The 27,168-nt window shown below is 40.6% G+C and overlaps 1 protein-coding gene across 2 annotated transcripts; it reads left to right on the top strand.

Annotated features, from left to right (window-relative positions):
• Positions 1-1,898: 1,898 nt before the first annotated feature.
• Positions 1,899-25,535, top strand: LOC127431911 (NEDD4-like E3 ubiquitin-protein ligase WWP1). Of its 2 annotated transcripts, none has more exons than XM_051682559.1 (25): positions 1,899-2,006; positions 3,054-3,108; positions 3,347-3,419; positions 3,499-3,637; positions 4,321-4,445; positions 4,527-4,667; positions 4,767-4,833; positions 5,093-5,274; positions 6,699-6,948; positions 7,856-7,951; positions 8,437-8,611; positions 10,949-11,003; positions 11,309-11,393; positions 11,484-11,612; positions 11,688-11,760; positions 11,864-11,935; positions 12,161-12,249; positions 12,422-12,581; positions 12,671-12,804; positions 16,192-16,332; positions 16,413-16,533; positions 19,579-19,683; positions 24,402-24,498; positions 24,595-24,667; positions 24,744-25,535. In XM_051682559.1, the coding sequence occupies exons 2-25, from the start codon at positions 3,073-3,075 to the stop codon at positions 24,841-24,843; spliced, it is 2,718 nt and encodes a 905-aa protein (XP_051538519.1). In that variant the 5' UTR covers positions 1,899-2,006; positions 3,054-3,072; the 3' UTR covers positions 24,844-25,535. The 2 variants fall into 2 exon arrangements, with proteins under 2 accessions (XP_051538519.1, XP_051538520.1); XM_051682560.1 differs by lacking the exon at positions 1,899-2,006 and adding an exon at positions 2,041-2,713.
• Positions 25,536-27,168: the final 1,633 nt, after the last annotated feature.

Genomic DNA, 27,168 nt, shown 5'->3' on the forward strand with positions numbered 1-27,168 from the left:
ATGTGTTAGTGGGAGGAGTCTGTGCAGTTGAGTTTAAGCTGCAGTGATGCGTGTGCGTGTGTTTTAATGGGAGGGGTCTGTGTGGTTGACTTTGAGCTGCAGTGGTGTTAGTTGGAGGAGTCTGTGCAGTTGAGTTTGAGCTGCAGTGATGCGTGTGCATGTGTGTTAGTGGGAGGAGTCTGTGCAGTTGAGTTTGAGCTGCAGTGATGCGTGTGCATGTGTGTTAGTTTGAGGAATCTGTTCAGTTGAGTTTGAGCTGCAGTGATGCACGTGTTAGTGGGAGGAGTCTGTGCAGTTGAGTTTGAGCTGCAGTGATGCGTGTGCATGTGTGTTAGTTTGAGGAATCTGTTCAGTTGAGTTTGAGCTGCAGTGATGCACGTGTTAGTGGGAGGAGTCTGTGCAGTTGAGTTTGAGCTGCAGTGATGCGTGTGCATGTGTGTTAGTTAGAGGAGTCTGTGCAGTTGAGTTTGAGCTGCAGTGATACGTGTGCGTGTGTGTTAGTGGGAGGGTCTGTGCAGTTGAGTTTGAGCTGCAGTGATGCGTGTGCGTGTGTGTTAGTGGGACGAGTCTGTGCAGTTGAGTTTGAGCTGCAGTGATGCGTGTGCAAGTGTGTTAATGGGAGGAGTCTGTTCAGTTGAGTTTGAGCTGCAGTGATGCGTGTGCAAGTGTGTTAATGGGAGGAGTCTGTTCAGTTGCGTTTGAGCTGCAGTGATGCGTGTGCACGTGTGTTAGTGGGAGGAGTCTGTTCAGTTGAGTTTGAGCTGCAGTGATATGTGTGTTAGTGGGAGGAGTCTGTTCAGTTGTGTTTGAGCTGCAGTGATGCATGTGTTAGCAGGAGGATCTTTTCAGTTGAGTTTGAGCTGCAGTGATGCGTGTGTGTTAGTGGGAGGAGTCTGTTCAGTTGAATTTGAGCTGCAGTGATGTGCGTTTTACTGGGAGGAGTCTGTGCAGTCGAGTTTGAGCTGCAGTGATATGTGTGTTAGTGGGATGAGACTGTTCAGTTTAGTTTGAGCTGCAGTGATGCGCGTGTGTGTGTGTGTTAGTGGGAGGAGTCTGTGCAGTTGAGTTTGAGCTGCAGTAATGCGTGTGCGTGTGTGTTAGTGGGAGGGTCTGTGCAGTTGAGTTTGAGCTGCAGTTATGCGTGTGCATGTGTGTTAGTGGGAGGAGTCTGTGCAGTTGAGTTTGAGCTGCAGTGATGCGTGTGCACGTGTGTTAATGGGAGGAGTCTGTTCAGTTGAGTTTGAGCTGCAGTGATGCGTGTGCGTGTGTGTTAGTGGGAGGAGTCTGTTCAGTTGCGTTTGAGCTGCAGTGATGCGTGTGTGTTAGTGGGAGGAGTCTGTTCAGTTGAATTTGAACTGCAGTGATGCGTGTGCATGTGTGTTAGTGGGAGGAGTCTGTTCAGTTGAGTTTGAGCTGCAGTGATATGTGTGTTAGTGGGAGGAGTCTATTCAGTTGTGTTTGAGCTGCAGTGATGCATGTGTTAGCAGGAGGATCTTTTCAGTTGAGTTTGAGCTGCAGTGATGCGTGTGTTAATGGGAGGAATCTGTGTAGTTGAGTTTGAGCTGCAGCGATGCGTGTGCTCGTGTGTTAATGGGAGGAGTCTGTGCAGTTGAGTTTGAGCTGCAGTGATGCGTGTGTGTTAGTTGGAGGAGTCTGTGCAGTTGAGTTTGAGCTGCAGTGATGCGTGTGTGTTAGTTGGAGGAGTCTGTGCAGTTGAGTTTGAGCTGCAGTGATGCGTGTGTGTTAGTGGGAGGAGTCTGTGCAGTTGAGTTTGAGCTGCAGTGATACCTGTGTTAGTGGGATGAGTCTGTTCAGTTTAGTTTGATCTGCAGTGATGCGTGTGCCCGTGTGTTAGTGGGAGGAGTCTGTTCAGTTGAGTTTGAGCTGCAGCGATGCGTGTGCGCGTGTGTTAGTGGGAGGAGCCTGTGCAGTTGAATTTGAGCTGCAGTGATGCGCGTGTGTTAGTGGGAGGAGTCTGTGCAGTTGAGTTTGAGCTGCAGCGCCTGGTGAGTTTAAAATTTGTGTTTGATCAGCAGTTTAACGATCAGTTAAAGTTTACTCGTTCAATGGAACACGGTTAACTGGTTTAACGGTCACCGCTGGAGTCTGATGGTCGCGCTGCAGGTTTAAATGCAAAAATGGCGGCGCTTTAGGCCTGCGCGAGATTAAACACGATTACAAACACACACGAAAGAGAGTGTTAGAGAGACATACATGGGTGTGACAGCAGTGTGTGTGTGTGTAATTCGAGTTTATTAATGGTTTGATTTCGTCAGTGCAGCGTTAGCAGCGGTGCTAATATGTTAGCCTGTTAGCATGTGTATGCGGAGGAACGGCGCAATATTTGCGGTACTGTCACCGAATTCAACTACAGAATTAACCGCACTGGACCGTTATTCACTCAAAAACGAGCATGTAATGAATCTCAAAGTCATTTATGCGTCTGTAAAGTGACGACAGCCGCGCGCCGGTTACAGGCCGCAGATCATAAACACTGAAATATAATCATCACTTTAATATCAGAAAGACTGATGACATCTGAGCTTAGATATACACTTACAAAATATAACACGCACATTATGACATGCACACCTACAAAGACATACTCATTACACACTAATCAACAAACACACCAAGAACAGTTTGAAAACACAACGGAGGTGAATGACGTCACTGACTGACGGTAGACGTAAAGTTGATGTGAGGTCTGCAGGTGATTTTTACTGAACAGCTTTTAATGATGATTTGGAGAGTGAGCTTCTGTATTTATAGAGTTTGCAGCTCTTATTAGAAATATAAATTAATACTGTATTAATAATCTGTGATTATGTGTCAGAGTGATTAGTGCAGCTCACATTGATTTTAATAAATTGTAAATGAGCTCAGTGTTTCTAGAGATGTATGTCAGTCTGTCTCATCTGATTAAAGTTCTTCAGGTTTGAGTGACAGCAGCGGTTGTGTGATTGTGTTGTTGTTGTGTGTGGTTGTGTTATTGTGTGTGGTTGTTGTTGTGTGTGTGATTTTGTTGTTGTGTGTGTGGTTGTGTGTTTCAGCTCAGAATGGCTCACAGTGATGGCTGAAGGACGGCAGGTGTCTCACACATCTATTGTGAGTTGATCAACATTATATTTCAGTTCAGTTTAATCCGTATGCTCATTGATCTGTTGGGATGTTTGTGGGGCTGATGGGTAAATTAGATCTGATGTTATTAGTATTCAAACCCTAATCTGCCAGCGACTGCTTACTGTAACCGCTCACAGAAACAGTCTAGTGTGGAAGTATTTATATTAGTGATGAAGCAAGTGAGTTGCGCATGTGTTCATTCAGGTCCTGTGGTGTGTTTAAGGTCATGGCCACGGGCTCTTGCAGGACAGACTGTAGCAATGATGTGAGGGAACGCTCGCAGCTGCACACCGTCGGTAAGACGACATCATCATCATATGTATAAGTGCCATGTTTACTGTAGACGGTGATCTCACTTATGAGTGTGTGCTGCAGTTTCAGGTGCCAAACTCAAGAGGAAGAAGAATTGGTTTGGAACAGCCATCTATGTGGAAGTGACATCAGACGGAGAGAGCAAGAAAACCGCCAAATCTCACAGCTCATCCAATCCTAAATGGGATGAGAGCTTGACTCTGTAAGACACCGGCACGCCGGACACAAGCAGCCGAGAGAAGATGAATAAAATCGAGCTGTAGAGTGATTTATGATGGTCGTGTGATGATTATTTCACCTGCACACTTTAATGTTCTTCTGCAGCGTTCTCAGTTGTTTATGTGAATGATAAGATTCATGTTCATTCACTAATAACTGTGTAATAAGTCCCTCTTTTCCAGTTTGAACAATAGCACACATCATTTTTGTTATTCTGAATTTATAATAATGTAAAAAAAAAAATACTAAAAAAACAGGCCACCAGGAGTGTGTGATTTTTGCTTGTTTGTGAAAATCTGTAATCGTAAACTTTTTTGATAAATCACAATTTCTGCAAACACACAGTTAGTGAATGTGAGCCAATATCTTTATGTGAATGTTTTGTGTGTGTTATTGAGATTATGATGTTTTTGTTGAGGAAAACATGTTTTGATCTGAATGGTCTTCATTTCAATGAAATCTAATGCTGCTGACTGGCTAATAATTCTCTCTGCAGCTTTTATCCTCATTGAATAAGCAAAGTTTTCTCATCAGTATAATATATACAATATATCAGTGTGTTTATCCAGAACTCTAGAGAGGAGATCTGATGAGAACACAACTGCATTCATTAATGTTTATGATGTTCCAGTTACACACTTATAAACACTTATGCGTCTGCTGCAGGAATGTAACGGCACACTCGCAGCTGGACTTCAGAGTTTGGAGTCATCACACACTCAAAGCAGACACGCTACTGGGGAGAGCCTCCCTGGACCTGATAGAGACACTCCGCAAACATGATGGCAAACGTACGTCCCAGCTGTCCGAACTACATGTGACTAATGTAGACTGTAGATATTGATAAGTGTTGTATTGTGATGTTGTTTCAGTGGAGAATGTTCGTGAGGTGTTGACTCTAACTGTGGACAGTAAGAATGGTGTCGTGTCCACTGGTGAACTCACAGTCTTCCTGGACGGGCCCTCGTTTGACCCGCAGCACATGCACAATGGAAACTCAACCACTGCAAACAGTAAGAACATCCACATCCCTTAACTTAACCTTTAACAGCTCAACATTACCCCCCCCCTCTCTCTCTCTCTCTCTCTCTCTCTCTCTCTCTCTCTCTCAGAAGTTCATCAGAATGGAGATGCTCTTCATGAGAACACAGATGAAAGTTCTGCAAGGTTTCAGAACAGGTGAGAGGATTTTTTTTCTCAGGAAAAGCTCTACAAGGTGTTTATCTGGTTCTTCGTCACAGCTGCATAGTGTTACATTTCCAGACCTCTGACTTTGTGTTTGAAAGAGGAGGCTAATATTTACAAAATGGTTAGCCTAATTAATCTTAAATGTAAACTAATGTGGATCATCGCAGTTCCATACTGTTTGCCAACATTACAATCTAGCTGTCGTTTGTAAATAATGAATGATTGTTATTTTACAAATGTGTTTCTGCAGATCTGTGAACAGCACAGATGGGCTCGAGAATGAAGCCCCACCCACCTCATCTGCCAATAGTGAAATTAGCCCCTCCCCCATCATCAATGGAGCTGAAGACTTTTCCCTCTCGCACCAAACCCCTAGTCCAAAGGCCACACCCACTCTACAGTCTGCCAGCAGTGATGTGAACTGCACAGCCGGTGAGTGCTGATATTTGTCACTCTGAACCAAACCAGACCTGATTTCCTGGTGTCCCATCCAGATGTAATAAGATTCCAGTGATCTTTCTGTCAAAAAGAGTTCACAGTGGGCGGAGCTACCAAGCATGACCCTGATTGACAAAGGGTGCATCTTATCTCATTCCTTAAGTTGTGAATCAGTATATCATGTAAGGGTGTTGATCAGCTGAACATTGAGACATTGGTGACAAAACATTTAACCACATGCTGTATAAAAGACACTATCTAGCATTTTCATTGTGCTATAATAAAAGAGAACCTACATAAACAAAGATGTAAAAAACAAAGGGGTGTATTTTTAATTTCCATAAAACAACAGTAATATCTAAATATTATTTTCCTTTCATGCATGTTATAGAGTAGATGAAAGAATTACATGCAAAATCTCTTTTAAAGTCTAAAATTATGCTTTGACTTCATAAATGTTCACTTGCCCTCATCTTCTGATGGCATTTCCTGTAAGGAAACATAGTGAACATTGATGCTTCTTTAACGGTGCATTCTGGGAGTTTTTAGGGAGTGAACATTTCAGTGCACTGAACTATTTTGCGAATTGGACAGCCCTGACTACTGAACTACAAACCTGATTAAATGCACCTAAGATGCTGTGCAACTTGTTGTATAAATAGTCTGATTAACATGGAAGAGGAGCTTTAATGGTGTTTGTCTGTGTTGATCAATGTTTAGATATTTGTCACACATGCAGTCATGAAATATTAAACCTGATGACAAGAGTCTGGAGAACAAACGTCATGTATCTGTCAAGTCATTTTTATTTGTATAGCACTTTTCACAACACACATTGTTTCAAAACAGCTTTACAGAAGATCATGCATTAACGGAAAATGAAACCGTAATATCTATAAAGTCTTAGAGTCATCATTGTGTAGTTTGATTAAATATGATTGTAAATTGTGTATAAAAATAAATAAATAATCGTATTTAGACCCCCAGTGAGCAAGCTGAAGGTGACTGTGGCAAGGAACACAAAACTCCATAAGATGTTGATTAATGGAGAAAAATAACATCATGAATATAATGTCAATATTACTTATGTATAGTGCAAGTCATGGTTTAAGATTAGTAAACTAAGTAAGTGTTGAGGGTCAGTGTTTAAACAAAGATTCAGTATGAACTGTAAGATTAATGACTAATGTCTTTGAAGTTCATCCTGGATTAACTGCAGAAGTTCACATAGATGCATTGTCCTTTGTTAGTTGGCTGATGAAGGCTTTTGTTGGCAATTAATTGATAGTCTGTGTATTCCATTATAAGAGTGTAGTCCATCAATAGACCAAGGTGATGCAGGCAGAGATCAGTGAGGTTCATCACAGTTCAATCGCAGATATGTGTAATCTATCTGTGTGTGTGTGTGTGTGTGTCAGTGAATGGTGAGGGTTGTGAGGTGTTGTCTGCAGCTGATAATGCAGATGCAGCTGCTGAGATCTCCTTCAGTTCTTCCTCCTCTCCTGCGGGTGGTGCTGTTGTCTCCTCCTGTGCTGCTGCTGCCTCTTCATCACCTCCTCCTCCATCATCAGCAGCAGCTGCTCCCCCCGACTCCAGCTTTCCCGCCCCTGATGGAGGAAAACCACACCAGCAGCCACCTCCAGCCGGACCAGAACCACTACCACCTGGGTCAGATTCGCACACATACACACACACACACACACACACACACGTTTGTTTCACTATGTTAGTAAGGCCCTTTCATAGACGCAGTGGTTTTGATACAGAGGTGATTAATATATGCTGTACCATCATCCTAACCCTCATATCAATCTATCAGTAGATTAAAACAATTTATTACATGGGTCTCTGGAATACTCTATTCTGATTGGTCAATGGCGGTATCTAGCAGTCTGAGTCACAACCGCACATCCATGTATTGCGAGTCATCTTTCCTACTTCTCGGATCACTGTGAGATCTCTACAAGCTAATAAAATAATTTTAATGCAAATCAATGTTTCATGTCCATTTATTGATTTATTTGGCAAGTAGTCTTGTAATAAGCTGGATAATGAGCAGCCAGATGGACCAACAGAACTCCAAGAAAATCCAGAGGTGGAATTTAGTTGTTCAGTGATTTCCTTCACATAATTACATAATTTCAACCCAAATCAATATTTTATATCCATTTATTTATTTGTGTGGTTAGTAGCCATGTCGGTACAACCCTGTTGGGGTTTATTTTGTGATTGTACATTATTCCTTACATAATTTTGACGATTTATGAGTCTTTCAAATAGTGAGAACCACCTCAAATGTCCTCACAAGTTGCTTTTCTACCTGTTGCACTTTATTTTCAAAGATTTTCCCCTCATGAGTATAGCCAAGACAATGTCCAAAAGAATATTTGAAGCCCCCCTGCAGGCCTATGTGTTGATTTCTTTGCTGTTTTAGCATATTAATGAAGATTATTTTATTATAACTTATTTAGTTTTCTTGCCCCAGGGTTTAGAATCCCTGTTGTAGATGTCTACGAACTGTAAACACACACACACACACACACACACACTCATCAGTGTGGGTTTGTATTCTCAGGTGGGAACAGAGGAAAGACCCTCACGGCAGAACTTACTACGTAGATCACAACACCAAAACAACAACCTGGGAGAGACCACAGCCCTTACCACTGGGGTGAGACCACCTGACCTTAACCTTTAACCCTTAACACTGAGGTCTTCAGCATTGCAGAGCTGCAGGGTTCCTCACTATAAGACACTAGTTTATAAATCAACTTTGTCTTTGGGTCATTTTCTGGGTGTTAAAATGCTTTCTGGTATCTCAGTTTAGTGATCAGAATCACTATCAGTAATCCATTGATAGTTTGACTTCCTGAAGAGTGTAAACTCTGTTACACTTCTGTTCGACTTCTGACTCAACAAATGGTGTGAGTTTGGGGTCGGGACTGTCTGTTTGTCTGACCAATGATGGATGGGAGTGGGTGGTATGAGTATTTGGGAGACCTATTTGGAAACATTATTTTTTAACGTGTGAATAGTGATCTGAATCTCATTGTTTCCTCTACTATTCTCTAATGTTTTTTATTTGCATTTATTTTTGCGAAGATACTAATGATCCTTGTTTGTGAAGACTGACTCTCTCTCTCACTGTGTGTGTAGCTGGGAGAGGAGAGTGGATAATCGCGGCAGGGTCTATTATGTAGATCATAACACACGCACCACCACATGGCAGCGACCCACGATGGAGTCTGTGAGGAACTTTGAACAGTGGCAGTCACAGCGCAGTCAACTGCAGGGAGCCATGCATCAGTTCAACCAGAGATACCTGTACTCGGTACTACACACATACACACACACACACACACACACACACTATACATATACGCACACACACATTTTCACACACGTACACACACATTATACATATGCACAAACTATACGCTCACACTATACACACACACACACACTATGTGCACACACACTATACACACACTGTATATATACATACATGTAATAGTGTGTGTGTGTGTATGTGTGATGGTGTGTGTGTGATGGTGTTGATTGATTGTCATTTGATCTCATTTGTCTCATGATGATTGACGCGTGTAATGTTTAAAGTTCAATTATCGCTCTCTCTCTCTCTGTTGTCTTATGTGTGTCTCTGATTGGTTCATATGATGAGTATGAGGTAATACTGGTAATCTAGAAACATCAAACTTTACTTAATATTATTTACAGCCATTCAGCTCTATGTTTTCTCTATCTGGCACCCATTGAAAAAAGGGTTAGACACATCAGTACACAGTTAGTGCAGTTTGTGTGTCTGGGTGTGAGTGTGTGTGAGTGTGTTTTTGTGTGAGTGTGTGTGTGCGTGTGTGTGCGTGCAGTGCATCCGGAAAGTATTCACAGCGCTTCACTTTTTCCACATTTTATGTTACAGCCTTATTCCAAAATGGATTAAATTCATTCTTTTCCTCAAAATTCTACAAACAATACCCCATAATGACAACGTGAAAGAAGTTTGTTTGAAATCTTTGAAATTTATTACAAATAAAAAACAAAACAAAAATCACATGTACATAAGTATTCACAGCCTTTGCTCAATACTTTGTTGAAGCACCTTTGGCACCAATTACAGCCTCAAGTCTTTTTGAGTATGATGCTACAAGCTTGGCACACCTATTTTTGGGCAGTTTCTCTCATTCTTCTTTGCAGGACCTCTCAAGCTCCATCAGGTTGGATGGGGAGTGTCGGTGCACAGCCATTTTCAGATCTCTCTAGAGATGTTCAATCGGGTTCAAGTCTGGGCTCTGGCTGGGCCCCTCAAGGACATTCACAGAGTTGTCCCGGAGCCACTCCTTTGTTATCTTGGCTGTGTGCTTAGGGTCGTTGTCCTGTTGGAAGATGAACCTTCGCCCCAGTCTGAGGTCCAGAGCGCTCTGGAGCAGGTTTTCATCAAGGATGTCTCTGTACATTGCTGCATTCATCTTTCCCTCGATCCTGACTAGTCTCCCAGTTCCTGCCACTGAAAAACATCCCCACAGCATGATGCTGCCACCACCATGCTTCACTGTAGGGATGGTATTGGCCAGGTGATGAGCGGTGCCTGGTTTCCTCCAGACATGACGCTTGCCATTCAGGCCAAAGAGTTCAATCTTTGTTTCTCATGGTCTGAGAGTCCTTCAGGTGCCTTTTGGCAAACTCCAGGCGGGCTGTCATGTGCCTTTAACTGAGGAGTGGCTTCCGTCTGGCCACTCTACCATACAGGTCTGATTGGTGGAGTGCTGCAGAGATGGTTGTTCTTCTGGAAGGTTCTCCTCTTTCTCCACAGAGAAATGCTGGAGCTCTGTCAGAGTGACCATCAGGTTCTTGGTCACCTCCCTGACTAAGGCCCTTCTCCCCCGATCGCTCAGTTTGGCCGGGCGGCCAGCTCTAGGAAGAGTCCTGGTGATTCCAAACTTCTTCCATTTACGGATGATGGAGGCCACTGTGCTCATTGGGACCTTCAATGCCGCAGAAATTTCGGAGGTCTACAGACAATTCCTTGGACTTCATGGCTTGGTTTGTGCTCTGACATGCACTGTTAACTGTAGGACCTTATATAGACAGGTGTGTGCCTTTCCAAATCATGTCCAATCAACTGAATTTACCACAGGTGGACTCCAATCAAGTTGTAGAAACATCTCAAGGATGATCAGTGGAAACAGGATGCACCTGAGCTCAATTTTGAGTGTCATGGCAAAGGCTGTGAATACTTATGTACATGTGATTTTTTTCGTTTTTAATTTTTAATATATTTGCAAAGATTTCAAACAAACTTCTTTCATGTTGTCATTATGGGGTATTGTTTGTAGAATTTTGAGGAAAATAATGAATTTAATCCATTTTGGAATAAGGCTGTAACATAACAAAATGTGGAAAAAGTGAAGCGCTGTGAATACTTTCCGGATGCACTGTGTGTGTGTGTGTGTGTTTGAAGGTGTGTGTGTGTGTGTGTGAGTGTATGATTGTGTGTGTGTGTATGATGGTGTGAGTGTGTGTGCGTGATGGTGTGTATGTGTGATGGTGTTGATTGATTGATTGTCATCTGATCTCATTTGTCTCATGATGATTGACGCTTTACACACAATGATGATGTAATGTTTTATGTGTGTCTCTGATTGGGTCTCAGGCGTCTATGATGTCAGCAGAGAATGATCCACTGGGTCCGCTTCCTCCGGGCTGGGGTAAGACAACACACTGATCGGGCTGCAAATATAAAAGCTAAAACAATATAGAAATGTCAAGTAAAAATGTCAAGGGTCTGTCGTTACATTAGACTTTGATTTAAATAAAAAACTGAATTATTTTATAGGTTTAGGAATCACTTCTCACATGAAAATGTGTATAGTGTGATGCTGTCTGACAAAAATATTAAGAATATAGCAGTATATGTTTTTGCTTATATCCCCCACTCCACACTTTTAATGATGATGTAACTCAGCGCAGTGTGTGTGTTTGTGTGTGTGTGTTGTCGTCTTCATATTCTCAGAGCGCCGTGTGGATGCCAACGACCGTGTTTATTTTGTCAATCACAACACAAAGACGACGCAGTGGGAAGATCCACGAACACAAGGGTGAGAAACATTTCATGTGATCTTATTAACGCTCAAAATCTCTCACTGTGTGTGTCGCTCATCACGTGTGTGTGTGTGTGTGTGTGTCAGGCTGCAGAATGAAGACCCTCTGCCGGAGGGCTGGGAGATTCGCTACACACGAGAGGGCGTTCGCTACTTTGTGGATCATAACACACGCACCACCACATTCAGTGACCCTCGGACGGGCAAATCTTCTGTGTGAGTGATTGAATCTGACACTTTGTGTGTGTTATAGAGAGTGTGTTTGTCTAATTAAAGTGTGTGTTTGTGCAGAATTAAAGGGCCACAGATCGCATACGAGCGAAGCTTCAGGTGGAAACTGGCTCACTTCCGCTATCTGTGTCAGGTATCGATCACTCAACTCTTCAGAAAACATCACACTCTGAGTGTTTGTCATTTATAAACTGTGTGTGTGTGTGTGTGTGTGTGTGTGTGTGTGTGTGTTTCAGTCTAACGCTCTTTCCAGTCATGTGAAGATCACTGTATCCAGACAGACGCTGTTTGAAGATTCTTTCCAGCAGGTAACAGAAGTGACTTCACACACTTGTTTCTAGATGAAGACTAATCATAACCCTCTTTTGTTTGATAGTAACTACACATACTGTAACTCTGAATTTAAAAATGGATTATTTGCTTTATTATGATTTTTTCCCCTAATGAGGCCATCTTCAAATGTCTCTAAAGGAAAGTTTTGTCAGTACACAAACACACATTTCTTCACTTCACTGTTCCGGTTGCTTCTACAGATCATGAACTTTAAGCCGTATGATCTGAGGAGGAGACTGTACGTCATCTTCAAAGGAGAGGAGGGACTCGACTACGGAGGGCTTGCACGGTAACACACACACACACACACACACAGTACAGTGATGTGTTCGCAGGGCTGGAGTGATGACATGACTTTGACTTACATGATCATGTGACTTGAGAAATTAGTTTAAATAGATGTTATTGTACGGATCTCATTTGACGTGTGTGTGTGTGTGTGTGTGTGCGTGCGTGCGCAGTGAATGGTTCTTCCTCCTCTCTCACGAGGTGTTAAACCCCATGTACTGTCTGTTTGAGTATGCTGGCAAGAGCAACTACTGTCTGCAGATCAACCCCGCGTCCACCATCAACCCCGATCACCTGTCATACTTCTGCTTCATCGGCCGCTTCATCGCCATGGCAAGATAAACACACACACATCATTACACCACTGATGTTTGTGAAAGCATGTATTATAACTCTTTTATTGTGTGCACGTGTGTTTGCAGGCACTCTTCCATGGGAAGTTCATTGACACGGGTTTCTCATTGCCCTTCTACAAGCGCATGCTCAATAAGAAACTGATCCTGAAAGATCTGGAGTCAATCGATCCAGAATTCTACAATTCTCTCATCTGGATCAGGTGCGTCTGACGTCTGATTATTAGAAATGATAAGGTCATGAGCTGTCTGATGATTAGAATGAGGGTTATATTTATATCTAATATCTGATTATTAAATGTAACTGCATGAAACCACCAGAATTTACATCCATCATATTTAAACGCACATATCCCTGACCTGCTTAAATGTAGAAAAAGAGTTCAGAGGTGTTTGATTCAGTTGCTTTACTTGATCTCTCTCTCTATTAAACAATATCCAAAAGCAGTCAACAGCTTGTAATAATAACTCTCTTGACAGCAGATAAAGTGATGGTAAAAATGAGCAGTTTGTTGAATAATCTTGATTGTGTGTTTCTCAATGTTCAGTTAAGTGTTATTATTAGAGCTGTCAGAATTAACACGTTAATGCTTGCGATTAATTAAAGTTTTCTTAATTGCGATTGATGCATTTACTGTTGATACAGCATGAACACTGGTGTGAATGGCAGAACTTTTGTAATGTGTCTGCCCGGAGTCATTAGCTGCATTTACATGGACCCTGGTAATCCATTTGTAATTGGACTAGAAGCTCAATCCGAATAAAAAAGTCTCATATAACCACGTCAATCGAATTAAATTGGCCACATCCAATTTAAATTTCATTGAGATTGTAAGGTGTGGTGTAAAGTAACCTTTTCTAATCCATTTGAAAAGAGAATTTTTGCCATGTAAACACTTGATCGGATTGTTTTGTGAAACTGAGACAATCTGCACATGTTCAGTACTGACGCAGTAATGGCGTGATGACGTTTCACGCATCGGTCGGTTAGGTCGGTCACTATATTACTAAACGTCTGTGAAGTCTATATGAAACTAAGATCTGCTTTTAGTTCAAAGAGAACACAAAGCAACCGAGACAAACAAACCTATGCAAATTATTAATTATTACTATTATGTTTTATTTATGTTGTCAAGCACATGTTGTCTCTTTGTAGTGTAGTTAATTTAAAAATATCCAGCATTTTCCATATCAGCTTGCTGTGTAAATATGACTTTTTTACAGTGTAATCTGGTGGCGTGAATATATTCTGTGCTTCAAAGTCTTGTGTTTAATGACTAACATTACTATACTGTATAGCCTTTAATTAAATATATTCTGTATAGCGACATAGTGCTTTTTATACAATGTTACAAACTTCACACATCTTACGCGGTCGTGGTATTATAAATGTAAGTGTTTAATCGCTGCTCTCCCCCTCCATCACTGGTTGACTTGGTGAGTTTGACTCTGGTATGTAAACAGCAGTATCACTTTATTAATCTTTATAAATAGAAACAAAAGTTTTGCAGACTTTTGTCGCAGCACACAGCGCAGCACACAGAAGGTATGTGGAGTTTTGGTCATATACTGTACTGTATATGGCAGCGATGTCATATAATAATATCACATGAAACAGGTAAATAGAACTGACCTCTTGGCTCAATTCAAAGGTGGTATATTTCAAAGCTGAGTTTTTTTATTGTTGCTGGAAAATGAGTAGATGTTATATTTGAACATTTTGAATTTAATATTTGTTGTTATTTATGATGTATTGATTATTAAAACTAAAAGCCGTTGCACATAACATCATATCCCCATTTGTAGAGAAGTCAGAAATAATTTTGTGTGCTCAAAGTCAAGTGTGAACACCCCTTCAAACGGCGAGGGAATGCTGTATAATCGTGCAGTGTACACACGTCACAATAGTAGTTCCAATCTGATGCTTGATACATATAAACGCTCACATCAATCTGCTCACTTTATGTAGCATTCATGTAAACAGTACTTTCGGAATCAATAATTGGAATGATTTCATTCCGATTAAAACAAAAAGTGTCCATGTAAAAGCAGCACATACACCACAGTGCCAGAGCCCTTCTACCAACAGTAGACTACACGCTTAGCATAAAACAGCATAACGCAGCAGTCCCATTGACATTCTATGGCCGTACTGTCGTAAAACGCTAGTTGACTGTCACTGTCTCCTGTGATAGAGCAGTGGAGGTTGTTATCTCAGTAAATAAAATTATCTCTGATAGCGCTTCTCTGTCAGTGATAAAATGATGGAGAAAGAAGCTCTTAACATTATTGGATCTACAAAACAAGCCCAGATGGGACTTGTGACAGAAATCAAGTATTTTTCAGCCTCTGTAAGGCGCATGGTGAGTTCAAAGCGGCGCTGGACGCTGGTGTTGATGCTCTGATGTGAATCATGAACGCAGCTTCACGATTGCTGTAATAAAGTGTATAGTCACAGTCTACTGGCAGATTAATATTGCAGAGGATGAGAGTTTAAGAGATTTAATGCCCATTGCAATGAATATGCAACCTATGTGGGGAGACTAGTTCCTTCAATTAGTCAAACTCCCACTCAGACTTCAGGAAACGTTTAATGTTACTTGAACTGGTGATATTTTAGTGCATTTCTATCTTTATATTGTGGAAGGTTTTGTTTGGAAAATTTTACTAAAACATTATATTGCTAAATACATATAGTTTTTTTTCTTTCCTAAGATGTAAATTAATTAATTTTGAAAAGAAAAGTGTATATATAGTGTCAAATTTCAACACTTTCAAAATCTGCGATTAATCATGAATAACTACAAAAAAATATGCGATTAACTGCAATTGAAATATTGTTATTGACTGACAGCACTAGTTATACTAAACAGAGACAATGGAAAATTACTGCTTCATCAACATCGTCCTGTGACATTAAAGACCTTGAAATGGATACAACAACTTATTACTTCTGAAGACAGTCTCGCACACAACATAAGATGAAGCAAAATATAAATAATATATTAGTATATATATTTATAGAACATATATTAAACAAAATTAAATCAAAAGTAATCCGTTAAAATTAATTTAAATGTGTGTGTGTGTGTGTGTGTGTGATTTGATTATATATTGAATGATATATGTATAAATAAAATAATATGGATGAAATCAAGAAGCAACATAAAAGTACAACACAGATGTATGTTTGCCCTCTTGTAGTTACCACGCAAACACACACAGACCCAGACCCACAGACCCACACACACACACAGACAGACACACACAGACACAGATCCAGACAGACCCCCACACACACACACACACACACACACAGACAGACCCCCCCACACACACGCACACAGACAGACAGACATGGACACACACAGACCCACACACACACGGACACACAAACACACCCACACACAAACACAGACAGACATGGACACACAGACCCACACACACACACACAGACCCCACACACACAGAGGTCACAGAGTTTTTAAAGTGGTCTGTCGAGTTAGATGATGACAGCTGCATTTGAAAAGTTTTTACTATCAGGCATTTAAACAGGATTGAACTCATGACCTCTGCTGATTGATTGACAGAGATAATAACATCGAGGAGTGTGGTCTGGAGATGTACTTCTCAGTTGATATGGAGATCCTGGGCAAAATCACGTCACATGACCTGAAAGATGACGGTGCAAATGTTCTGGTGACTGAAGAAAATAAAGAGGAATATATCGGGTAAAACCTCACTGCTGCTGTCACACAACACACACACAACACACACACGTCTGGACTGATGGTGTGTTTATGTTCTGCAGGCTGATGGCAGAATGGAGATTTTCTCGTGGTGTTGAGAATCAAACCAAAGCGTTTCTGGATGGCTTCAATGAGGTCGTACCGCTGCAGTGGCTGCAATACTTTGATGAGAAAGAGCTAGAGGTGTTTATGTGTGTGTGTGTTTTTATGTGTGTGTGGGTGTGTTAGTGTGTTAGTGTGTTTGTATGTGTGTGTTAGTGTGTTTGTATGTGTGTGTTAGTGTGTTTTTTGTGTTTTAGTGTGTTTTTTGTGTGTTAGTGTGTTGTGTTAGTTTGTTTATGTGTTTGTGTGTTAGTGTGTGTTTTTTGTGTGTGTGATTTAGTGTGTATGTTTGTGTGTGTGTGTGTACTGGTGTTCGACTGGTGGATCACTAAATCTCTTGGCAATCACCTGCATTTCCACTGATTTGAGAACTGAAAGATGAACACACTCTTTTTCTTCATACCTACACACACAAAATCATTAGTGCATTACTTTGCATTGCTTGAGAGTATTAGTTTTATTTGAGAACATTTTACAATCCAAAGGTATTTAATTCAGCGTATTTATGCCATCACAAACTGCAGCGATTAAAAGTTGTTTAAATCTATAACAAATAACATTTATAGCTGGCAATTCACATGTATGAAATTTGTCAATAAAAGCATTTTATTTTAGACAAGTCAAAATCAAGTGTCTGGAGCCACTGTGCAGTGTGACATGTAGAGAAACAGGATGTCTTTTAATCTTGTTTAGCCAGACCTTTAACTAAAACATCAACGGTCTAGACCATATAACAGCTTAAATTGGCCAAGAACCGCCCACTTATACAGGAAGAGCCGTCTGACTGACATGTATAGTGATCACAGTCTGTTTTGGCATTAAGTGCTGTTTAGGGGCGGGATTACCTGACATAAATCACACCATAATAAAGACCAACACATTGATTGCAAATAAAACACACAGGAAAATAGAGGAAATGTGTAGAGAGTCATCAGAGTATTTGACAGACATAATTTATTGAACAAAGCAGAATATAATACATTTCTGTTTGTGTATTTCCATTTCATTGCTCCTACATGCTCAAACAAAACTCTAAATATCTTTAATAGATTTGATGTCACTGACCTGGACAACTTCTGTGATTTATTTAATACTCAAATGTGCTCATTATATCGAAGCAGAACCTTGTGAACACGACTCATGAAAAGTTCTGTGTGCTTCTACTCGCTTCATCAAACCAGCTGGTCGAGAAAGTGTTTTCTAATTTTGTGTGTTACTGTTGAAGTCAGAAGTTTACATAGACTTAGGTTGAAGTCATTAAAACTCATTTTTTAACCACTCATATTAGTAAACTATAGTTTTGGCAAGTCGTTTAGGACATCTACTTTGTGCATGATACAAGTAATTTTTCCAGCAATTGTTTACAGACAGATTGTTTCACTTTTAATTGATTATATCACAATTCCAGTGGGTCAGAAGTTTACATACACTAAGTTAACTGTGCCTTTAAGCAGCTTGGAAAATTCCAGAAAATGATGTCAAGCCTTTAGACAATTAGCTTCTGATAGGAGGTGTACTGAATTGGAGGTGTACCTGTGGATGATTTTAAGGCCTACCTTCAAACTCAGTGCCTCTTTGCTTGACATCATGGAAAAATCTAAATAAATCAGCCAAGACCACAGAAAAACAATTGTGGACCTCCACAAGTCTGGTTCATTCTTGGGAGCAATTTCCAAATGCCTGACGGTACCACGTTCATCTGTACAAACAATAGTACACAAGTATAAACACCATGAGACCACACAGCCATCACACCGCTCAGGAAAGAGACACATTCTGTCTCCTAGAGATGAACGTAGATTGGTGTGAAAAGTGCAAATCAATCCCAGAACAACAGCAAAGGACCTTGTGAAGATGCTGGAGGAAACAGGTAGACAAGTATCTATATCCACAGCAAAACGAGTCCTATATCGACATAACCTGAAAGGCTGCTCAGCAAGGAAGAAGCCACTGCTCCAAAACTGCCATAAATAAGCCAGACTACAGTTTGCAAGTGCACATGGGGACAAAGATCTTACTTTTCGGAGAAATGTCCTCTGGTCTGATGAAACAAAAATTGAACTGTTTGGCCATAATGACCATCGTTATGTTTAGAGGAAAAAGAGTGAGTCTTGCAAGCTGAAGAACACCATCCCAGCCGTGAAGCATGGGGGTGGCAGCATCATGTTGTGGGGTGCTTTGCTGCAGGAGGGACTGGTGCACTTCACAAAATAGATGGCATCATGAGGAAGGAAAATTATGTGGATATATTGAAGCAACATCTCAAGACATCAGCCAGGAAGTTAAAGCTCGGTCTCAAATGGGTCTTCCAAATGGACAATGACCCCAAGCATACCTCCAAAGTTGTGGCAAAATGTCTTAAGGGCAACAAAGTCAAGGTATTGGAGTGGCCATCACAAAGCCCTGACCTCAATCTGATAGAACATTTGTGGGCAGAACTGAAAAAGTGTGTGTGAGCAAGGAGGCCTACAAACCTGACTCAGTTACACCAGTTCTGTCTGGAGGAACGGGACAAAATTCCAGAAACTTATTGTGAGAAGCTTGTGGAAGAATACACAAAACGCTTGACCAATGCTACCAAATACTAACAAAGTGTATGTAAACTTCTGACCCACTGGGAATGTGATGAAAGAAATAAAAGCTGAAATAAATCATTCTCTCTACTATTATTCTGACATTTCACATTCTTAAAATAAAGTAGTGATCCTAGCTGACCTAAGACAGGGAATGTTTTCTACGATTAAATGTCAGGAATTGTGAAAAACAGTTTAAATGTATTTGGCTAAGGTGTATGTAAACTCCTGACTTCAGCTGTAAATGTATCAGACGATTAGAGCACAAACAGACTGTTAAATTAACGCGTGTCACAGTGGTCACTTTCGGTGTAAATAGTTTTGTCAAGTATAAAGGGAGTTAGTTTTTTTTGTGATCTAGTTTTGTCCTGTCAGGCAGAGCTGCCCACCTCTGATGTGACCGATTATTCCGACCCAGAACAACATGTAGAAGAGCTCTAGATTGGTGACCAGCACACTGTCTGTTAAGAAAAAGGAATTATACATCAGTTCACACTGGCATTCAATGATGACATGTTCAAGATTTCATATGTTTGTGTGTTGTGTATTACAGGTGATGTTGTGTGGAATGCAGGAAGTGGATCTTCAGGACTGGCAGAGGAACACAGTTTATCGGCACTACACTCGTAATAGCAAACAGATCATCTGGTTCTGGCAGGTGTGAATCTACACACTTACCTGAACTCATCACACTTATCAGTAGATAAGTTTACATCAAACTTTTACATGTGAAAATTCAGGATATCGCAAAAACAATTTATAAGTCAGCCTTTCCATCTTTATTCAAGAGAATAAAATCATGACGTGGGGAAACTGGCACATATTTCACATAACTCGTGTCAATTTTGAGGGGTGTCAAACTCGGTTCCTGGAGAGCCACAGTCCAGCAGAGTTTAGCTCCAACCTTAATTAAACACACCTGAAGCAGCTAATTAAGGTCTTCAGGAGTGCTTGAAGATTACAAGGAGGCATTTTAGAGCAGGGCTGGAACTAAAATAATTATATATAATATATATTATATCATGAACACTGTTTAAGGCAAAACATAATGCAAAAGTAGAAATAGAGTACTTCATGTTCCCTAACTCTGCGAATTTATAAATAGAATATACCAGTTTGATAATACCAGTATTATTATTTTTTATTTTTTATTTATTTTTTTCCTCCCCTTTTTTTCCAATTTGGAATTCCCAATGCACTCTAAGTCCTCGTGGTGGTGTAGTGACTCGCCTCAATCCGGGTGGCGGAGGACGAATCTCAGTTGCCTCCACGTCTGAGACTGTCAATCCGCACATCTTATCACGTGACTTGTTGAGCGTGTTACCACGGAGACATAGCACGTGTGGAGGCTTCATGTCATCCACCGCGGCATCCACGCACAACTCACCACACGCCCCACCAAGAGCGAACCACATTATAGCGACCACGAGGAGGTTACACCATGTGACTCTACCCTCCCTAGCAACCGGCCAATTTGGTTGCTTATTTTTCTTTTTTTAAATCTTTAATCTTTAATGCTAAATTAATCACTGAAGTATGACCATAACCATATTATGTTTATGTTATTCATAAACGTCCAGTTAAAATGATATTATATAATGAATGGTTCTGTTACATTATTGAAAATGTCAATATATTACATATATTAAGGGAATAAAAATACCTCTATATAATTATCAGGAAAATTAAATCAAATATGCCTGATAAAAGTAGATCATGTAGGATATTTTACTGATATTTAACTGAGTAATAGATAATGAATATTTCTAGTACCATCACCTATGTCATTCACCCCCGCTCTTGTTTCATTTTTTTTGTGATTAACAGTTTTTATTAATTCATACAATTGACAAACAAAAGCAAAACATATATTCAAAGAATCAACATTTAACCCCCACTATTACCCCTCCCAATCCCAGCCTGACCTTCAACAAACATCCCTGTGGTCACACGTGAGTATACACACACAAAAAATAATAATAATAATCACACACATTTAAAACTATACTTCTCTCTCCACTGTCCCTCCCCAAGAGCCCTCCAAGAAGGCCAAATAGCTACCCCTTTTCCCATCAAATGAATTAAGTTCCCCAGCCTTCTACATGCCATTTCCTCGAATGCTGCCACCCTACCCATCTCCGAGCACCACTCTTGAAATGAGGGCGCTCCAGCCGACTTCCGTCCCCTAAGAACAATCTGTCTGCCAATCATAACACTGGCTAGGACCCACTTTTTTATGTGCTTATTCTCTATATTAATGACCGCCCTATTGCCTAAAATACAGAGTCTGGGGCAAAATGAAATTTGAGTGCCCAATACGTCACACATAAAACTCTGAACCCTCAACCACAATTCTTGGATCTTAACACACCACCAAAAGACATGGGTTGTGTCTCCATCATCTGATTGGCATCACCAGCAGGTGGGTGTGTCTTTAAGACCAAGCCTATACAATCTAGAGGGGGTCCAATAGAATTGATGTAAAATCTTAAATTGCATAAGGCGCACCCTTGCACTACTAGATGTAGACTTGATGTTTTTAGAATCCTATCCCACACTCCCTCCTCCAATATCAAGTTTAAATCTTTCTCCCTTAATCTCTTGAGAGAAGTTTAAGCTCCGTCCCCCAGACTCTGAATTAGCAGGGAGTAATACACTGATGCCTCATGACCTTTTCCAAAAGCAGTAATCACCTCTCCCAGAGTATCTGCCGCTTTAGGGGGGTGTATACTACTCCCAAAAACAGTACAGAGCAGGTGGCACAGCTGTAAATACCTAAAGAACTGAGACCTGAGAATCCCAAAATGTTGAACCATATTTTCATCTCAACACTCCACTCTCATATAGCTCACCGAGTGGAGTAACCCCCCTCATAATACACTCTGACCAGCAGAAAGGGGACTTATTAATACATAATTTTGGGTTCAGCCATATGCTCGAGACAACATTTAAATAAATGTCGGAATTAAACACTCTGGACACTTTTGTCCATACCGAGTGCAAATGCGAGATAACGGGGTGTGACTTAACCTCTCCGGTTAGTTTGATAGAAAGGCTTTGTTATGGCAAAATAGGGGCTAGAACTTCCTGTTCAATACAAAACCAGAGAGGGGCTCTCTCAGGAAGAAGTGACCAATGAGCTAAATGTCTGAGACTGAACACAATAATAATAAAACAAAATCTTGGGTAGGCCTAGCCCACCTTTGTCAATCGGTCTATGTAACTTACTGAAATGTAATCTGGGACGCTTTCCATTCCAAATAAAGGACTTCGCTATGCTATCAAATTGCTTGAAATAAGAGAGGGGGACATCTACAGGGAGAGACTGAAGCAGGTAGTTGAATTTTGGAATACAATTCATTTTAATAACATTAACCTTCCCAATCATCGATAAATGTAATGAAGCCCACATGCTGACATCGCTCGAAAACCTTTTTATTAAAGGGTCAAAATTAACTCTGACTAAATCAGACCAATTTGCTGGGAATAAAATCCCCAAATACTTAATGCCCTGTTTGGGCCACTGGAAGTCGCCCGGTTGAAAAGCCGTTACAGGGCAGTACGCTGTCAGAGCCAAAGCTTCGGATTTAGACCAATTGACTTTGTATCCTGAGAACTTGGAAAAGGAATTAATAATTCTGTGGAGGCAAGGCATAGATTTAGTGGGGTCGGAGACAAATAATAAAATATCATCTGCGTAAAGCAGAAGTTTATGCGCCACACCTCCCGCTGTCACCCCTGGAAAATCATCCTCCTTTCTTATCGCAGCTGCTAATGGTTCCAGAGCAAGACAGAACAATAATGGGGAAAGAGGGCAACTCTGTCGAGTGCCCCTATCCAGAGTAAAATAATCTGAAATTAATCCATTTGTTTGTACCGCTGCTACAGGGTGTTTATAAAGTAACTTAATCCAACCAATAAATGTACTCCCGAACCCGTATATTTCCAAAATCTTAAAAAGATAATCCCATTCTACCATATCAAACTCCTTTTCAGCATCAAGTGAGATGGCAGCGACCAGAGTCTGATCATTTTCCTCTGACCACATGATATTGATGAAACACCTAATATTATCAGAACAGCTACGGCCCCGAATAAACCCCACCTGATCAATATGTATAAGAGATGTCATAACTTAATTGGTTAGCCAGAATTTTTGACAACATTTTTACATCTAACTGGATCAGGGAAATTGGACAGTAACTCTTACACTCACTTGGATCTTTGTCCTTTTTAAGAATCAGACTGATCCGGGCTTGCTTCTTGGTTGCAGGAAGCTTTCCATTTTTTAATGATTCTGTATAAACTTCTAACAGCAAATTCTGCGGCAAAACCATCTGGCCCCGGAGCCTTGCCTGTAGGTAAGGCCTTAATTACCTTGTCAAGCTCCTCCAAGGTTATCTCAGAATCAAGACAATTTCTTTGCTCGGTCATCAGTTTAAGAAGATCTAATGGTTCCACAAAGTTTCTAATATCTTCATCAGCAGACGAAGACGTGGAACTATAGAGATCATGATAGAATTCTTTAAAGGCATTATTAATATCAATGGCCGAGGTAAATATTTCCCCACCAGCGGATTTCATTGAGGTAATGGTAGAAAAAGACTCTCTCTGCTTTATAAATCTAGCCAAAAGCTTCCCTGCTTTGTCCCCCGACTCAAAGTATGACTGTCTTGCCCTGAATAACCAAAACTCCACCTTCCGCTACAAAATAGTACTATATCTGTATTTCAATTGGGTCAATTCTCTGAGGCCATCAGATGACATTCGGCGCTTCAGCTCTGCCTCGGCAGACTTTTAATATTCTCTTCCAACTCCACGAGTTCTTGTGCTTTGGATTTTTTGATGTATGAGGCATACTGTATGATCCGGCCCCTAAGAACCGCCTTAAGTGCCTCCCAAGCCACGCCCACAGAGGATACTGAGGACCAGTTGGTCTCCATATAAACATTGATTTCAGCCTTTAGCATCTGTTGAGATTCAGGATTTTGCAAAAGGGATATGCTCCTGTTTGATTTTAAACATTTGAATTTAAAATGATAAACATATATGGAACATTTACATTAAATCAGTTGATACATTTTGTTAAATTTTTTCTGTGATATCTCCGAGTTCGCATAAAAACCAGCTACTGACACACTCATCGAACACTGGCCTGTTGATTTATCAATTTTACTTCAAATTATCCTATCTGAAAGTTTCTCCTGCTTTTGATTCGGTCTAGCGAGTGTTTTTCCACTCGTCTGTAACAGAATTGAATTGTTTTAAAGGTCTAAAGGAGGAAACTGGTTTCTGAGCTCATTTGGCCTGTTTATTTACTGCATTGAATTGTTTTGTCATTATTGGATATTATATTGTGCCTGTGTGTGTGTGCAGTTTGTGAAGGAGGTGGATAATGAGGTCCGTCTGCGTTTGATGCAGTTTGTGACGGGCACGTGCAGACTTCCGCTTGGGGGCTTCGGTGAGCTCATGGGTGAGTTAAACACCATCATCAGTCACCACTCGTTATGTGATTTTCATCAACTATAGACATCAGATGTCTGACATGCCCTTGACTTTCCTCCTCCAGGAAGCAACGGACCTCAGAAGTTCTGCATTGAGAAGGTTGGCAAAGAGACATGGCTGCCCAGGAGTCACACATGGTGAGTTTCACGATGTTTGAAAGTGAACGTCACAGATAAAGCGTGACTCGTCTGACTCGACATGCTTCTCTTTCAGCTTTAACCGACTGGATTTGCCTCCGTACAAAAGCTTCGAACAGCTGAAAGAAAAGCTGCTCTTCGCCATCGAGGAGACGGAAGGATTCGGTCAGGAATGAAACATCTCACCGCTTTACGGCGACACGTCCAGCCAAGTAAAACAAACCATGAAACTTGCACAGATAATTACCAATGTAAATAAGCTATTTTGTCATTTTAAACCAAATCTTAATATAAGACCTCATTTAGCGATCTTTACGATAACATGATTTCCCATGAATATGCAAGTGTTTCAGCTTCTCTGATCTTTTAAGTGCTGATATCGTAATAACACTTTTGTGTTCTGCATTTGGCAGGTTTTTGAAATGAGCCTGAATAAAAACTATTAGAGAGGATTTTATAGTAGAACTCCAACATACGGCTCTAGTTTTATAGAGCTTATACTGAATGATTGTAGAGCTTGATCAGGTGCCTGGGGTTTATTTCCTTGTCTTTATTTTTGATTTTGAGTGTTGATGGACATTACGTTTGATTAAGCGATTGCATGGCTGCATACAGAGTGGGAACGATCATTTGACTCAGACAGACAGCTGTCTCACATATCATTCAGCAGGTCAGGATTGGCTCTTGACAGTATTTGCTGTTTGTCACTTTCGAGTGTAAATCAGTATTTGATCAGAAGGGCAGCAGCTGAAGTCCGTTGTGCTTTTAGCACTTAATTCTTTCTGTGGCCTTTTGACCGTCATTTCAAACGGGAGGAAAACTGTGTCCATGACTATCTTTCATATTAAAATATATGAATTTAAACAAACGTGCATGTCTCTTGTGTTCTTCCAAACACAACACTGGTGAAGACCTTGAGTTTATATGATGGTATGAAGATTTTGTGTGGTTTATTTCTCTTATTAATACCATTGGTTGTAATTAGATTTACTTGAAACATTTTAAAGCATAGTACTTAAACAAAACCAAGATTTTCCATTCTTTTATCTGAATTTTTGCACAATTAAAGTATAATATAATTTAGTTAACAGATGTAAAAATCCTTCAAAAACACTGTTTTTGTTGTGTGGCATTTGAAATGTTTCAGCAATGATTTGCATTTATTGTTAAAATCACCCATTACATTAGTCAACAACTTAGTCTAGAGAAAACCATTCATTTAAATTAAAATATTTTCCATTTTTCCATGAGTCAGTTCTTTCAAGGATGTCCAGAATAATTAAATGAGAAAACTTGAAAATATTCTTGTAGTATTCAAGAGCGAAAAGCACACAGATCTCTGGATAAATATGCTAATTTTCAGCACTGATTACAATAAACAATAATCTGTACCAAATGTGGATTTTCAGTCGGTCCAAAGTCTCTATTTGTTGGACCTGTGAACTCGTGTGTCAGATGGTCTCATCGAGGTTTGTTTGTCATACCGTCTTGCTTGTACAATAATCACATTCTGCTTTTTCATTAAAATATGAAACTCTAGAAAACCTCAGGCTGAGGTTTATTAATCTGTAACAATCATTTCAGAACAAAGTATTTGTTTAGATTTAAGGACCTTTGCTTCAAAAATCCTAACCCTTTTTTAGTTTCTTGTTTTCAAATATAAAGAATGTATGTTAGTTATCATAGCAGATAATGAAGATGAACAGCAAATCACCATACACAATCAATTATCTGTAGGTCATTTCATATACACTATATTGCCAAAAGTATTCACTCACCCATCCAAATAATTGAATTCAGGTGTTCCAATCACTTCCATGGCCACAGGTGTATAAAATGAAGCACCTAGGCATGCAGACTGCTTCTACAAACATTTGTGAAAGAATGGGCCGCTCTCAGGAGCTCAGTGAATTCCAGCGTGGTACTGTGATAGGATGCCACCTGTGCAACAAGTCCAGTCGTGAAATTTCCTCGCTACTAAATATTCCACAGTCAACTGTCAGTGGTATTATAACAAAGTGGAAGCGATTGGGAATGACAGCAACTCAGCCACGAAGTGGTAGGCCACGTAAAATGACAGAGCGGGGTCAGCGGATGCTGAGGCGCATAGTGCGCAGAGGTCGCCAACTTTCTGCAGAGTCAATCGCTACAGACCTCCAAAGTTCATGTGGCCTTCAGATTAGCTCAAGAACAGTGCGTAGAGAGCTTCATGGAATGGGTTTCCATGGCCGAGCAGCTGCATCCAAGCCATACATCACCAAGTGCAATGCAAAGCGTCGGATGCAGTGGTGTAAAGCACGCCGCCACTGGACTCTAGAGCAGTGGAGACATGTTCTCTGGAGTGACGAATCACGCTTCTCCATCTGGCAATCTGATGGACGAGTCTGGGTTTGGCGGTTGCCAGGAGAACGGTACTTGTCTGACTGCATTGTGCCAACTGTGAAGTTTGGTGGAGGGGGGATTATGGTGTGGGGTTGTTTTTCAGGAGCTGGGCTTGGCCC

Source organism: Myxocyprinus asiaticus, chromosome 41 (genome assembly GCF_019703515.2).
Source record: "Myxocyprinus asiaticus isolate MX2 ecotype Aquarium Trade chromosome 41, UBuf_Myxa_2, whole genome shotgun sequence".
Classification (NCBI taxonomy): Eukaryota; Metazoa; Chordata; class Actinopteri; order Cypriniformes; family Catostomidae; genus Myxocyprinus; species Myxocyprinus asiaticus.

Excerpts from the sequence above, each read along its gene's own strand:
- LOC127431911 (XM_051682559.1), top strand. The coding sequence starts at position 3,073 with ATGGCTGAAGGACGGCAGGTGTCTCACACATCTATT. Across the intron at positions 3,109-3,346 it reads AGGTGTCTCACACATCTATT|GTCATGGCCACGGGCTCTTG; the intron begins GTGAGTTGATCA and ends GGTGTGTTTAAG. Across the intron at positions 11,613-11,687 it reads CGGACGGGCAAATCTTCTGT|AATTAAAGGGCCACAGATCG; the intron begins GTGAGTGATTGA and ends GTGTTTGTGCAG.